The sequence below is a fragment of the Tasmannia lanceolata genome, unplaced genomic scaffold, assembly GCF_043159265.1.
Source record: "Tasmannia lanceolata isolate RefF3 unplaced genomic scaffold, GAP_Taslan_0.1 ptg000012l, whole genome shotgun sequence".
NCBI lineage: Eukaryota > Viridiplantae > Streptophyta > Magnoliopsida > Canellales > Winteraceae > Tasmannia > Tasmannia lanceolata.
The window spans coordinates 56,498,650-56,514,435 of NW_027518689.1; the positions used below are offsets into that span (position 1 = coordinate 56,498,650).

General features: G+C 38.4%; 1 protein-coding gene across 1 annotated transcript; it reads left to right on the plus strand.

The window, feature by feature from the left end:
- Positions 1 to 2,133: 2,133 nt before the first annotated feature.
- Positions 2,134 to 6,853, plus strand: LOC143887469 (co-chaperone protein p23-1-like). Its single transcript, XM_077391546.1, has 6 exons — positions 2,134 to 2,316; positions 5,094 to 5,274; positions 5,350 to 5,500; positions 5,617 to 5,654; positions 6,230 to 6,287; positions 6,547 to 6,853. Exons 1-6 carry the CDS (start codon positions 2,312 to 2,314, stop codon positions 6,624 to 6,626), a joined length of 513 nt encoding a protein of 170 aa, XP_077247661.1. The 5' UTR covers positions 2,134 to 2,311; the 3' UTR covers positions 6,627 to 6,853.
- The last annotated feature ends 8,933 nt before the right edge of the window (positions 6,854 to 15,786 follow it).

The following is a 15,786-nucleotide window of genomic DNA, read 5'->3' on the forward strand; positions in this document are numbered from 1 at the left end:
GAAGGTCGTAGACAAATCCTTCTTTCTTGGATACCTTAAGTCGTCACAAGTGGCATCTGAGCTGATAATTATACATGTGCCATTTTCTTCTAATTACATCCTATTCAAATTCAAGATATGATTTGGCCATATGTTTACTTCTTTGCTACTTGTTGCATACAACAACTGCCAAAGAGAGACAAATGTAAACACATAAATTTTTAAGAAAAGTTTATTTAAATAAAAAAATTAAAAAGTCTATCAAAACCACTCTCATAATAAACATAGCACTTTAAGATTCTCTTTTTCAAAATATCCCATCTACCCATATCCCACATTTTCAAATACTTTAAAGTCTAATTTCTTATTATACCTAGAGACCCTTAAATGTTAAATTTCTTATTTAAGCTCTCTCTCTCTAAAAGGAAAAGACATGCACACAAAATGCTTAAAAAGATATCTTTCCCTTAATTTTGGGTAATCCCAAACGTCTCTCTCTCTCTCTCTCTCTCTCTCTCTCTCTCTCTCTCTCTCAAATAATGAAAAACGGCTCTTATTCTCTTACACATACAATTACTACAAGACAAAAACTTTTTCATCAAGCTCCCTCCATGAACATTCATTTAGACGAATTTCAAACCATATTGTACATGATCTTTACACAATCTTTTTAAGCATTTTATTTTCATCACTTGATGTCACACACTGGGACACTGCATCAACTTATAGCATCCGTCCTGATCTTCACACAGGGCCTCTACGGCCACCTCCCTTCTTCCGTCCTGATCTTCACACAGGGCCTCTACAGCCACCTCCCATCTTTGTTTGCTCGAGAAGTATAGGCCATCGACGACCGAATAGATAAATCACATGTATTGGGGAAGATCTAATCCTTTCTTTTATTATTTTCATGCTTACTCATTTTATTCATTAAATCCATACTTGAATTTCAAGTAGACCATTATACATGCATGTATTAAAATATGTTCAATATATACCTTTGATTTATTAATCCATTTTGAGTTTATTGATTATGTTCATGTTTAATTATTTTAAATCTCTAGATCAAGTTTGATTAACTAAATATATTTGTTAGATTTAATCACTCAATTCAATCATCGTTGTTACGTGCAATATTTCATTTGCTCACATTGTCAAGTTTTTATAAAAATCATTGATTTACCATCTACATATCACACATTCACTTGAATTTAATTTAACTCATGTTATTTATACCACTAAAATACCTTGAATCTTCATAAACATCACCTTTTATATTTTCATTGTTTTCAGCCGTGTAAATGTTGGGTCGTGTTGGGAAAGTGGGGTTGTGTCTGGACAAATAGGGTTGTGTTGGGAAACATGAGCTCCGCACGATCCTAATTTTTTTTTTTGAGTCAACTCTAAATTTCACCATTTTTACAGCACATTGACTAATTCGTCCGAAATTTTTGCATTAAAACTATTTTTGACCATCCATTCAGTTCATTTCTGGAAACATTGAAATAAAGCAATAGTCTGAACGGCTTGGAAGCACGCAATGGACTGAAAGGTAGATTGTCGGGAAGATGATGGCCGAACATGAGAAAAGGCAATTCCAAAATGTGAGAATTTAGGAAGAAAGGCGTAAAACCACCTCAAAACGTATTTTTGTCTTTTTCTCGTAAGCACTATTCTAAACCATCTTAACATTGAAATCAAAATGTGCCACCATTCAGCTGTAATTTCATAAATAAAATGCATTTTTTTTGGTCTTTCTCCTCTTAGTTTAGGCCCATATTACGTCTCTAAGCCTGAGATTTTATATTATGTGTGGCGGCAGAAACCCCTCCTTTTTTCTCAAAAAGTACGGTACGGCCCAGAACATAGGATGATCCAAGCCGTCCCTTTGTTGGGCCAGATGGTAAATAGGTTTATCCGGCCACACATCATATAAAATTACCTCAAAACATAGCAGTAGTGACCCCACCCCCGCCCCCCCCCCCCCCCCAAACAGAAATCTGACAACTTTGAATCTTTTATGCTTTTGGAGTTAACGGTTGCTTCTCCACCCATTCATAAAAGTTGTGAAAAAACTCTTTACAATGTTGTTGCAAATGACTAAATTGCCCTTCTCCCTGTTTTTAATGATTTGAAAAGCTCGTCTTTCTGGAACATTCCAGTTCATTCTTAGTTGCCGCTGTTTTCTTCATAAATGGAAAATTCCCCCGTTGGGATAATCGAAGCTTGAACTGATTTCTGTCATCTTAACAGAATCATCCGTTCCTAACATCTAATTTTCCAATTGTGGTCTTTCAATCTCATTATAGCAGGGTTCTTTCTCTCTTCAAAGATGAGGTGAGCTATTGATTCTTGCAAAATACTCCACTCTCATATCTCTCTCCTTTAATCAATAAAATGGGTTTTGATTAGAATGTTAGACTTTTGATTTATATCTTTCAATTTCTCCATGTCTCTCTTCATCTTGGAAAACGAATAATAGTTGATATGCTACTTGGTATGATTCTTGAAATTTTACATGATTTTCTTGATTTCTTTACATGGTTTTATATTGGCTTCATAGAAAAACACTTCTCATTGCATCTTCCCATTTCATGGAATTATCTATAATGCTTTGTTTTGGTGGGCAAGCTGCGGTTTGGAAGGACCCTCTATCAGTATATTGAATCAAAATAATTATTACAATCTAGAGGAGTCATTTTTTACAATCTCAGAGAGTGGAGGAGGGGTGGGATGGGGAGGAATATGCTCTCCTTTGCACGGGCAGTCGGGTTTTGACAATAAATCCGCAGCCATATTAGCTTTTAGCATGAACCCGAATATGCTCTCCTTTACAGGGGCAGTCGGGTTTTGACAAGAAATCCGCAGCCATATTAGCTTTTAGCATGAGCCCCAATATGCTCTCCTTTACAGGGGCAGTCGGGTTTTGACAAGAAATCCGCAGCCATATTAGCTTTTAGGATGAGCCCTTGGTGTATTGCCTCAATTTCTAGTTCTTGGATGTCTTTGGGTTTTTCATTCTTTGAGAACATGCAAACAGGGGTTCCTGTTGTATCCCGAAGAATCCCTCCAATTGCTGCATTGTGCTTGGTCCTAGAGGCATCAGAGTTGATCTTGTATGAACCTTCAGCTAGGGGGATCCATCTGCATAATTTTGGATTTGGGGCTTGATGAAAATGGGGGAGATCAAGATTATGTTCAATCTGTATGTATTGATCATCCGGTGGGTCATCAAGTTGAAGATACAACATCCTTTCTCTTATTGGGAGAGAATCGTTCTTAGAACCATCTGCTTGTGGCTTGTTGAGTTTCCATGAATTTGTTTGTTTCTCTCAAGCCAAATGTTATAGATCGCAGCCGTGAAAGCTACACTGATTTCAATTCCGGTTTGGCTTTTCCCAAGGAAAAATTTACGAATCCATTCTTCTTACTTTGATAGCCCCGCCCCTATGGCTTTCTTCGACAAGAGAATCTCCGTAGTATGGATCTTCATATCTATGTCGAATAGGAACATTGAAAGAACAAGTGATCATGATTTTCTTGATCTACCCTGCATAGTGGACAGATTGTATCACGATTTGTTCCCGGGAAAATTAGCTGATCCGGGGTGCTTAACTTGCATTGAAGAGCTTGCCAGGTGATGAAGCAGTGTCTGGGAACATGATCTGGATGCCCGAGTGTTATGCTGTGTTGCATGGATTCGGATTTGCATGTCGGGATCCAACACATATTCGAGGTGTCGGATTTGGACGAGCTAGCTTGCCCAATCACATGGGGGCCCACTTTGTTAGGATGATCCAAACCATTCATTTGAAAGTCCCTTACATAGATGGGGGGTGTACCAAAAATCAGCTCCATAGGATCATCCTAACCCCTCCATTTGTGGAGGACAAAAATGGACAGTCACAAGTTCCATGCTGATCGAGTAGTGAAATGGCCTTCTGTTTCAGGTTTCCACATAAGTCTGTCTTCCCCAACTGAATTGAACAATGCAGAGGAGATGATGTCCTTGAGTTCATATAGATACTTGCTATGGAAGATAGTGTCACAAGTTCCATTTGATCTCAGATCTTCAAGTGTGGCTTCTCTTGGATTCACGGCTAGAGCTCAACCAATGGATGTTTGAGAGTCGATTAAGCCCTTGGGATGTCATGGTTGCATCCAAAAATTATCTATAATGCAATCTGTTGGTACTGTTGATCTCCGAATATTTCCAAGTTTTTATTGATTTTGGGCAGTGGGTCATGGTGGTATTACTGCCGTCACATTGCTTGTGAATTTTTTTCTCATTTATTCTTTTCTTGATCTTTGGCATGGGTTTTTGCAAAGCATATACTTTTATTGATCCCAGAAAATGGACATTAGTTTAGAATCTGTTTCTGTTCCTCAAGTTCTGCTCATATAATGCTATTAGTCATCAATATCTACAGCTTTTTTCTTTTATGATGAAGATGGATATCTTGGAAGTTGGGTTTTTAAACAGGTCCTTTGTTGAACCGGACGATATATGTAGGCCCTGTTCTTTTTAGATTGTGGCAACCGATTGTGAGCCCTAAACTGATCATTGGACTCAAAAGTACGTTTAGTTCCTGTTCGTTTAAGATTATGACAACCGATTGAGTCCAATAATCAGTTTGGGACTCACAGTCGGTTGTCATAATCTTAAACGAACGGGAACTAAACGTACTTTTGAGTCCAATAATCGGTTTGGGGCTCACAATAGGTTTACACAATCTAAAACGAACAAAGCCTTAGTAATTAGTCGTATAGATCTTAAAACCAATGTGTAGTGTCATGATCAGTGACATTTTTCAACACTTGCCCATCCAAAGTTAGATATTCAATGGGACAACACAGATAAAGGGGATGTGCGCCGATTGGAAGACGATGGATGGCTGGTAGACCATGATGGATGGTGGAAGTTTACTTTATTCAAGAGCTCAGTATGTATATATTACAAGAAAGTAACACAGAGAGCCATATGATTTACATTAAATCTGTCCCCTCTTCTTAAGTCCTTAGATAATTGATCTCCATTTTTTCAAGACCTTAGTTCTAGACAAGATACAGCTAGGTCCAGATATATAACCTGATAAATAGTTTCCTCTTTACAGTCGTCATCCAACTGTGAAATGGGCACAGAGTTCGGACAAGATTTACCTAACAGTTGAGTTACCTGATGCAAAGGATATTAACGTCAAACTTGAGCCTGAAGGGAAATTCATCTTTTCTGCGTCAAAGGGTGGTACTCTCTATGAAGTAGACATCGAATTGTATGATAAAATCAATATCGAGGTATGGTGCATTTACCCATCGAACTTTACCTTTCATATCTCTCGTTATCGTTGCATAACCTTCTTCGAGTTACAGGAGAGCAAGGCTAGTATTGGACCGAGGAACATTGTCTATGTTATAAAGAAGACAGAGAAAAAATCGTGGAGCAGGCTCCTTAAGCAAGAAGGAAAGTCGCCAGTGTTCCTGAAAGTGGATTGGGATAAATGGGTTGATGAGGAGGATGAGGGTGAGTGGCTGTCTTGGCTCTGATTTAGAAGCCAAAATCTAATTATGATCTTTCATTTTCTTCCTTAATAATGTGTCTAGCTTTGCTAACATAGATGTCTCTCCCTTTCTTAACAGAAAGAGGTGGCATCGATTTGGATGAGATGGATTTCTCGGTATGTTCTGAATGTTCTGAGCCTTGTGTTTCATGGAATTGCATGAATCTCTCAGTTTTTTAACTCCATGATTTAAAGGTTTTAAAGAAGTATGTTTTCAATTTACTTATGAGTGTTTCAGTATTCTAGAGTTGTAAGATTAGGGCTACGATGGTTGGGGTGGACTAGTACCCATATAAAATTTCAGGCTTCATTAGTTGAAATTGAACCACCAAAGTTTTAGGAGAATGTTTATGACATGTGTTTATGACATGGGTTTGCTAGAACTGTCGAAATTCTACGAAGTGATTGTTCCAAACTTGGCCCTGCTGGTCCGATATACTGACATTCATCAGGGCAGAAAGAACATGATACATTGACTTGATTTTGGTGTTATCATCAAAGGCAGGAATGAAATGGTTGTCTTAATTTAGATTTTTGCATGTATCACTTGCATAAAAAGCATTCAGTCAATAATAGCTAAAAGGGCGTTTTAGGCTATAGAGTCCAAGAATGTGCAGCTAAGATTTCATAGTAGGGTTACATTTCAGTAGAATTTGTGTTTAAAGTGCTGAATAAAATGAAATATTGTGCAGAAGTTAGACATGGGTGAGGATGATTTTGATATGGATGATGATCCTAATGATGAGGAAGGTTAGAAACTATTAACAACCTTTTGGCATTTTATTTGATAAAATACTATTACACATTTCATGCAATCATTTTGGCAATTTTGTTCACCAAAACAAAAGGAAAAACTAGGGGTCTGTCTGTTGATAAGAACTGAATTTCTGCATGTGTTCCTACTTTATTGATAGATTTATAATGTTAAAAAAAAAACTTGCTGTTATTCTGCCATCTCTAAAAGATTCTCTGAGTTGGAAGTTGCATGTGATGATTGATCAATTTACAGAAGGGATCCAAGCAAAAGAAGAGGACCAAGTCGAGAAGCAAGAATCCATTGCAGTGGATGCTGAGAAGATTGAGGCTTGACTGTGTTTGCATGAGATGAGCTTGAGCTTCTTTTGTCTAATCTTGGTATTTTGATCCTGCCAGTTTCAATCTGGAAAAAGAATGTGGTCGTGTTACGTTAAATGTTATGAAGTTTGCCTCTGTCCATGTTACAATGTGAGATATATGATGCCATATATTGTATCAGTCTTGAACTAAGAAGGAGAAGTAAATGTTCTTTTTGTTGGTAAGCTGAATAATTTTACTCAGCATGTGGCTAAATCTCCATGGCCACCTCATTCTCCAGCTAATTGTGTTATTCAAAACCCTTTCCACACACAGTTTGCCTCCCAGATTTTCTTTTACCAGCCTCAGCCCATAAGCATTGCAATCTCAGCTTCTAATAAATCTACAGTCCCAAAATGACCTGAATAAGGTAAGATAATCTTAGGCTGTATCATACAGGAGGGCTGTATCATACAGGAGAAAACGGCCAACTCCTGTAGGGCCCGGATGGCCATTGAGACACGATACAAGTACGTGGATATGTGATTTTTTTTAAAAATACGGGTACGTTGGGGTCCGATGAATATAATATATTTTTATATTTTATTATATATTTATAAAAATTAAAAATTAAATAGAGAAATTTAATTGTCAGTCTCCTTCTTCTCTTGTCTCCCAACTACGATTTTGTCAGTCTCCTCCGGAGAAGAGATACGGTCGGTCTCCTTCTCTCGTCTCCCAACTACGATTTTGAGGAAATTCAAGATTCTAAAATCCGTGTATCCAAACGGCCCATAAATGATCTTATCTCCATGTTGAAGATGATCAACATTGAGGATTATATAAATAAGATACGGGTACGTTGGGCCTTCGGAAAGTCCGGGTGGGCCCGAGTACGCCCTCATCCTCTTGATGATAATTGGGTGCTTACCCAGGGAGTACCCGGGCGCACCCGCACCCAATACGCACCCGACATGGGTGCGTGGCCTCTGGAGAGTACCCGTGCTTCATAGGATATAATCAATGGCCCCTTTAAGCCCAACACTGGTCCGAGAAATGATGGGGGAAGAGAAGAACTGGTGAGATAATCGAGATGAGTAACTTCAAGGTGCGTTACATACATCACTTTCTTAAGATAATATTCGCCCCCACCAATTGTAAAATTGATGTGCATAGGACAATCGTGAGCTCACCTCTCAATTAAGCCTGATGAAAATCCACCTATGTTTGTTGACATAATGTATAAGTGGCAACACACCTGAACGGCTGAACCACCTTTGAATTTATCAACTAAGAAATGCTTTAGAAATTCTAAATTTGTAAGTCTTCACTCACAAATTTGAATGGCAAGGTGAAAAGTGCGCCAAAAAGCGCTACTAACACCCTACAACCCACTGTCCACACCACATCGTCATATTGGTCCCACCGCTGCAAAACCATTTGAATTTTAAAACAAGAGAGAAGAGTGGAGAAATACTTATTAACCCCATGTCTACTCTTCTTACCTTCAAAATGGGACTAAAGTTTTAGTCTTCCCACATGTACTTTTCACCTCTTTCAAAAAGCACCTATTTTCCCAACTAAAAACAACCTTTTATTTTCATATTTTCCCCAAAACTAATTTTACATTTAAAATCTCTATCAAAACCACTCATCGGGATGTAGATGAACGGTTAAGAGGGTTGTTGATGGAATCTTAAGAGACGAATATTGAGCTATGATTCACAGTTAAGATTGGGTGGGAGATTTGAGTATTACCTTCCAGCATGTCAGGAGATCCACCAATGGTGGAGCCAAAAGGCTAGCCAGGGATGGCATCTTGATTGAGGGTTTGGAGATGTTTGACTTCCTCTTTGATTTTCATCTTCGATTTATCTTCCCTCCGCCATGGAGGAAAGTTAGGCTTGCCTCTTCTTCTATTTTCTTCTTTTAATTTTCTTTTCCATTTGTATCTCTTCTCGAACTTTTTCTTCTATTTAATGAAATTTACTGCCTTTCAAAAAAATATTAGGGTTTTCTATTGTAATTTTCGGGTAATGCTACGAGATGAACGGCCTAGTCCCAATGAAGAAAATCCATGTGAATTGTCTAGTTCATCTTTGATTTGCACATCTTTGATTAACATGTCTTTGGTTTATCTAAAACCATCTTTCAATGAATGCAAATGTTGGAGTTACGTGGGGTCCAACCCCAAGAGGAAGGAGGAATTCAAATCTGTCAGCCCAGAAGGAAATAGTTTAAAGTGCTTTGCGAGAAGTCTTTTAGCTAAAAAAAACTCTCGTTTCTGCCAAAAGTGAAACCACGAAAAGGGAAATCAGTGGAGAAAAGATACTTTCCCTTGTACATCGAAATTGGAACACGTAAAGGAAGCTGTTGCACATGAAAGAGGCGGGAAATTAGGAAGGCTAATGCAAAAAAGGGATGCCTTACCGCAGAAAATGCAAAAGGGGATGTTTCAAGTATAAAAGGGTTTGAGAACCCTATTGCGGTGTTGATTTGAAGGTCTTTGGAGAATGGAGAGTAGAATAAGGAAGGGGAAGTTAAGAGCAGAGGTTCTTGAAGGTGCTCTTAGAGAAGAAGAAGAAGAAGAAGAAGAAGAAGGTGACTTCTCTGGTAAGGGGTACGTGAGATAAACTTGTATTTCCTCCAAGATTATTATTATTCTTTCACTCTTTTGTAATCCTCAAGTTTTGGGTAAAACTTTAGAAGAAAGATTTTTTTATCTCTCATTCCATATCAGTGAATTCTCTCAGAGTTGTCCCATGGTTTTTTCCTTTACATTGGAGGGTTTTCGATTTTAATTCTATGTTCTTATTTGTGCTTGGTGAATTCGATTGTATGCATTGTGGTTTCTTTTCTTAACTAGTTTCTTGATTCACAGATAGAGAGAGAGTTTATCTGTCGTGATCCATCTGTGTTCTCCCAAGAAGTATTAGAGCCTTGGTTGGTGTTTATATTCGTCTATGCATTAAATATGGAGGTAAGTACCTCGTCAAGGATAATTAGCCTAAATGGAAGAAATTGGTTAATCACGAAAGTCAAGATGGAAGACCTGCTCTATTTAAGATGTCTCTATTTGCTGATTAAGGGTATAGAAAAGAATTCAGAATCCCTAACCATTGATGATGGTAAGAAGTTGGATCGAAAAGCTACTGCTTATACCTGGCAATGGTTGGATGATATTGTGTTCCACCTTATAGTAATAGAAGCCATTGCAAGTTCCTTGTTGAAGAAGTTGCATGAACTATACGAAAGAAAGATGGACGGAAACAGGAGCTCTTGATTGGAAATCTTGTGAACTTGAAGTTTAAGGAGAATTGGTTAGTTGCGGAGCACTTAAATGAGATGCAAAGCATCATAAATAAGCCTACGGCTATGCAGATGTGATAGATTATAAGCTACAACCACTACTATTGCTAAGCTCATTGTCTGATAGTTGGGAGTCTCTTGTTGTGTCCCCAGGAAACTCCGTACCCTATTGTGCGAGCCTGTTTTTTCCCGTGTTGCGCAGGACGACAGGGGATCACCACATCAGGTTTTCAGGGGTGTGTTATTTGATCTGCGCTACTCGCGAACTCGGGACCGTAGTCCTAACTTCACAAGTTAGAGAAATTCAGAGTCGCCACCTATATTAGGGACTAGGACCCGTGTCTATTCTTCTAAGGAAATGAGCAATAGGGCTCAAATTTTGTTAGGAGGACAGTCACCAAAGGGTTCTTTTGCTCTGGGCCTTTGACCTTATATTTTGCTCTGTTTTTTAAGGCGTGGTCTTTACAGATATCTGGGTAAGGGTTGTGGTTACGATTGGAGAAGTGTTAGGCACCCCTCTTGCCCGGATTAATCTGGTCTCTTAACTTAGATTGGCATTTTCGAAGGATTTGAAATGAAATAATTGGATTTCATATCCCTTGTTAGGTTATGCTTAATTCCGAATGTAAATGAAATAGTTTTATAGAAAAAAATCAAAAAAAAAAAACGCGGTTTGATTCGATCATGTTTGAGACCATATGTCACAGACTCCAAAGGAATACTACAACTGATCCCAAGTAGGCCCCATTTCTGTAAATCAAACGGAAAATGACAATACAGAAAGGAAAGAAAGGAAACGGATCTCCTAATCCTCTTGTAAAGCTATGTACGGCTCCCTGAAGGTGTGGGAACTCGCAACTTACTCAGATCAGGTTAATCCTCTGTACAGAAAGCAGTAAAGAAAGGATAAGGTTATCCTGATACTCTCGTAAAGCTGTTTACGGCTCCCTGAGGCGTGGGAACTCGCAACTTACTCAGATCAGGTTAATCCTCTGTACAGAAAGCAGTAATTGCATAAAGTAAAAGAAAGGTAGAGGGATCTATATCATAAATTATGGGGGCAATTTGAGCGCGGCCAGTCTTTATGATGTCACCACCTCATACCTTTCTTTGTAAAGTAAATTACATATTTTCTTTTAGGGTTTTATCTTACCACTGGAAGAATAGGGAGCGCAACTGCGATTTTTGGGAAGGAGGAGGCTCGAATATTGCTGAGATTTTGGCAGAACAACGGCGCTATTTAGACAATAGGGCGTTGGGTTCTCCGAAATTCGGCAGCGCAATAGCGCTGTATAGAAGAAGGCGGCCTCTGAAGTCGCCGAGAAATCGGCGACGTAACGGCGCTGTATAGCCGAAAGCCTCCGAGTTTGTCGAGATTTTGGCAGAACAACGGCGCAACTATTGAAAAGTAGCTCGTAGTTGTAGACACCCCATTTTGCTCCGCCTTAGTCAGCAAAGAAGTTAGTGTTTCGTTGTCGGTCTTTCAGTGTTTTCCATTCCTGTGTCTGCCTCTTATGTTTTCTCGATCTTTTCAATCATTTCCGCCATGTTTCGAATTTTTCCGTTAAGTGTTGAGAGTGGTTATTCGCGAGAATCCAAACCAGAGAGAACTTGGACCCGTCGGTGGGCCCACATTGAACATTTGCTTAAATTTGGACCAACCAGGGGGCCCGCATATGGGTTTAATGAAAAATGAGTGTTGAGCCTACTTCGATCTAATGCATAAATATGTCCATCCATGTTGTGACCCATCATCAATTAGGTAGTTCGGATCATCCTACAGAGATAATTTCAAGGATGCAACTCATTTATGTTGCGGCCAAATCAAATGGACGGTTTGGATCATCTAATAAAGAAAATCTAGAGGGCATGGTTAATCGATTGGATGGCTTGGATCAGCCCATAGGATTGATTAGGGGAGTACAATTAATTCGCATTTGATGCTCGCAATTTGGATGATGTGGATCAGCCCAATGAATTGAATGGTTTGGATCATCTTCCATGTGTTGCTCGGTCCCACATATGGACCTTGCGTGTTGAAATTTCTTAAAAAAGAATTGGCTGAGGGAATGTCATGTGGAGCTCCCCTTTCTAAAGGAAAGAAATTTATACAAGACTCTCTTCATGGTAATCAATGTTTTTTTTCCCAAAATAAAGTGACAGCAAGCTGCTATCCATGGTAACTATGAGAATTGTGGCAACAATAGATCTTCCATTCCTCTTCCTCGTACCTACTCTTGAATGGATTTGAGCAACATTCCATTGTTTGGTTGTTTTGGAGAATTAACATCTTTTGGAAAATTAGTATTCTGCGATTTTAAAAGGAGGATTTACTGAATGTATGGGGGGGGATTTTCGGCAACTTGAGATGTCTTAGGGAAGGCCATTAAAGTGTTGAATGGAGGGGATAATAGAAAAAAAAAAAAAAAACTCTGTTTTTGCTTCCGCTCAAGAAAGCTCTGTGAGGGAAAGGGAAAAAGAAAAAAAAAGGCTCGGTTGGAGGGATTGGGCTGTGAAAAGAAAGGTCGACGCTCGGTTCTCTCTCGACCACTACTCTCCACAGATCTCTTATCTCCCTCTCACGACAGCCATCTCCACCTCTCTCTCGGTCATCTCTTATCTCCCTCTCACGACAGCCATCTCCACCCCTCGAACCATCTCTCGATCCTTCTCCCTCTGTTTCGGTCTCAACCATCCCAATCCCAACCTCTCTCACTCCCATCTCTCCCCATTCGGCCTCTCCCTATTCCTCTAGAACTCCCCTCTCATCCCCAACAGCAGTTTTTTTTTAAATAAAAAAAAATATAAAAAAAAAAAACAAAAGAAAAAAAACAGAGTATCGGTTTTTCACCGATACTCTGTTTTTCTTCTTCTTCTTCTCTTGGGTTCACTCTGTTTCCCTCTCTCTCTCTCTCTCTCTCTCTCTCTCTCTCTCTCTCTCTCTCTCTCTCTCTCTCTCTCTCTTTCTCCACGCTCTGTTTTGCTCCCCACTCCACCCTCTGTTTTTTTCTTTCTTCAACTTCCCACCACCCTCTGATTTTTCCCACTCTCGGCCTCTCACTCTCCTCTATTAATGTCTCTCTCTATCTCTCTCTCAACCACTTCCCTCATCTCCCTACCATTCTATCTCTCTTGCTCACCCTCTCTCAATCCCATTATCACTCTCTCTTTGTCTGTATCTCTCTCTCACTCCATATCTGCAACTCTCTCTCACTCCATATCTGCAACTCTCTCTCTCACTACATCTCTCTCGAAATCTCTCTCTCACTCTCACTCCACTCTCTGTCTCTCTCACTCCCGCTCATTCTCTCTCAATCTCTGTCTCACATTCTCTATCTCTCGGTCTCTCTCTCACTCTCAATCTCGCTCTATCTCACTCTCAATCTCGCTCTCTCTCTCGCGCTTGCACTCTCTGTTGAGGAAAAACAAAAGAAAAAAATCGGATCGGATCGCACATTGGCGGGATATTTTCGGATTTTTCGGCTCTCGGATTCGGCAAGGATCTCGATCACAGGTAGGTGCTCAATTTTCGGATTTTTCCAGGATTATTTGGTATATTTTATGCATTATTGCATGATTTTTAGTATTTAATTGAATATTAAATATGTATGCTCAAAATCATGATCTGCATGGGTGTTTCAATTCCGTTTCGTCCCGAAATTTAATACAACGATCTATCTAAATAGAGTAAAATAACTGTCGGATCGGATCGGACATTGGATCAAAGGTTTTTTAGAATTTGAGTGAAGAATAGAATTTTATTTAAAATAATGGCTGAGAAATTACGAAATTCGAAAAAATAGCCATCTCAGGATAATCTATTTTTCGGAATTTTAAATTTTTCTTGTGTTCATCACATCAGAACAAGGTTGGAGGACATTTTCCGGAGTCGTAATTTTCTCGAAAATCGTGTTTTAAAAATAGAAAACTTTTCAAAAATATCTTTTGGACAAAGAAAAATAAATTATATACTAAACGGATTCGAAAATTAATGAAATTTCTTGGAAAAATAATATTATACTGGTCCATTCTACCATGAATGTTTGATAATTTTTGGATTTGGTTTGGTATATTATTTTATGCTTTCTTTGAAAATTATCAGATTCTGGGAGAATTTTTACAGACATCAGATCACAGATAAAATTTCCAAAATTTTTACAGTAGTCTTATATTCCATATTTCTAGTTGTTGTAAAATTTTCAAGTGATTTAGATTTTGTTTCATATGGGATGTAGTGTTAATTTATAATCTGGTCTGAAAATTGAAAAATCCGAAACTGATAGTAAATAGTTTCTAAAATTCATGAAAATCTCACAGCATGCTATTTTTACTTATATCTTACTACTGTAGAAATTTTATTGAATTTAGATTTCTATTTCTAGTAATTTCTGTGTTATTTTTGCAATCTGGTCTTATTATTGTTAAATCAAACTTAAATATGAGCTTAATGTAAAAATCTGCAAAATTCATCCAGTAAGCTACATGCATTCCCATATTGCTGCTGTAGAAATTTCGATTAATTTCGAATTCGTTTGCAACAATTTCACTTGTAAAATCACTCATATGGTTTGGTTTAAAATTGATAAAATCCATTAAAAATTGAAATTAATTGAAAATCATCTTAAAGTTTCTAAAGAACCTTAAATCTCTGTCACATATTATACTCCTTAATCCATTGAAACAGAAATCTTAGGATCATTAGATTTCCCTGGAAAAATGGCCAGTGCATCCATAATCGTATCTCAATTGCAACCGATCTTTGACAATCTCAATATTTAAGCTATAGCATGTTGTTGGCTCCGAGGTTACTGTCCACGGAAATCCTGAGATATGCCAGGCAATAAGGTGCTATAACCTAAGTATTAAATTGCACAAGGAAAGAGCGCACGATTCCCTTCCTTGGATGTTATTCTAGACTGAAATTGGTGAACCCTAGAGCCATTGGTAATCCTTAAATGTCCAGAAACTGGAAATCCTTGAAATCTGAAATTCATTAACTTCAAGAACTTGAATCGATTTGTCTCGAGTCTTTTGGAACCATTGGATTATGGTTTCCGATATAAGAACTATTAGAGCCCAATTTAGGAACACTGGTGTCAGGTCGTGTCCTAGGTTTTAGGGAGTCTTAGGTTTTAGGGAGTCCTAGAGTTAGGAGTCCAGCCTCATCACGTACGTTTGCTATGGATAGCAACCGTGCCCTAGGTCTAGTTACACTAGTCACCCAATCTTTCCCTAGGACAAGCCTAGTAAACTAGGATGTAGGCTAACCTGCATTAGTCTAAGGAACAACTTGCATTTAGATAATAATCATATAGCATCTTAGATGAAATCCTAGGATAATAAAATCCTCAACTTGAATTAAATAACTCCTCTTAAAACTGTTGAAACAGTCAAATCAGTCTAGATCGGTGTCTTAGTTGAGTTAGGCATAAGTAGCTTAGCTTAGGTGCACCGAACTACGTCGACTCTGATCCTAGTGAGGCTTGGGTACGTAGGCAGCTTGGATGTCTGATGGCATACCAACCGCAAGTCGGCACTACAACAAATTATGGTGTTTTGTATATTAATTTTCTTGTAAATGCTTAATCAAATCACTTAGGATTTTCCATGAAATTAGAATTTTAGGAGAACTTTCACTTAGATTGAATTCAAACAAATAAAGTAATCAAGGTACACACTTAGGATCTACATTGAAATTAGATCATAGGATGCATGTCACATAGTTCGCACATTAACATAGAGTTGAGTGAGCCATTTAAAATAAATTTAAAAGAGTTAGCTTTTGGAATCGAAGACCGATTATCGGGCAGGAATGGTGCATGTGGTGGATAACTCCCCATACCTTCTATTCTCGTAACCAGATAGCGAGTCTAGATTTCTGGTTAAT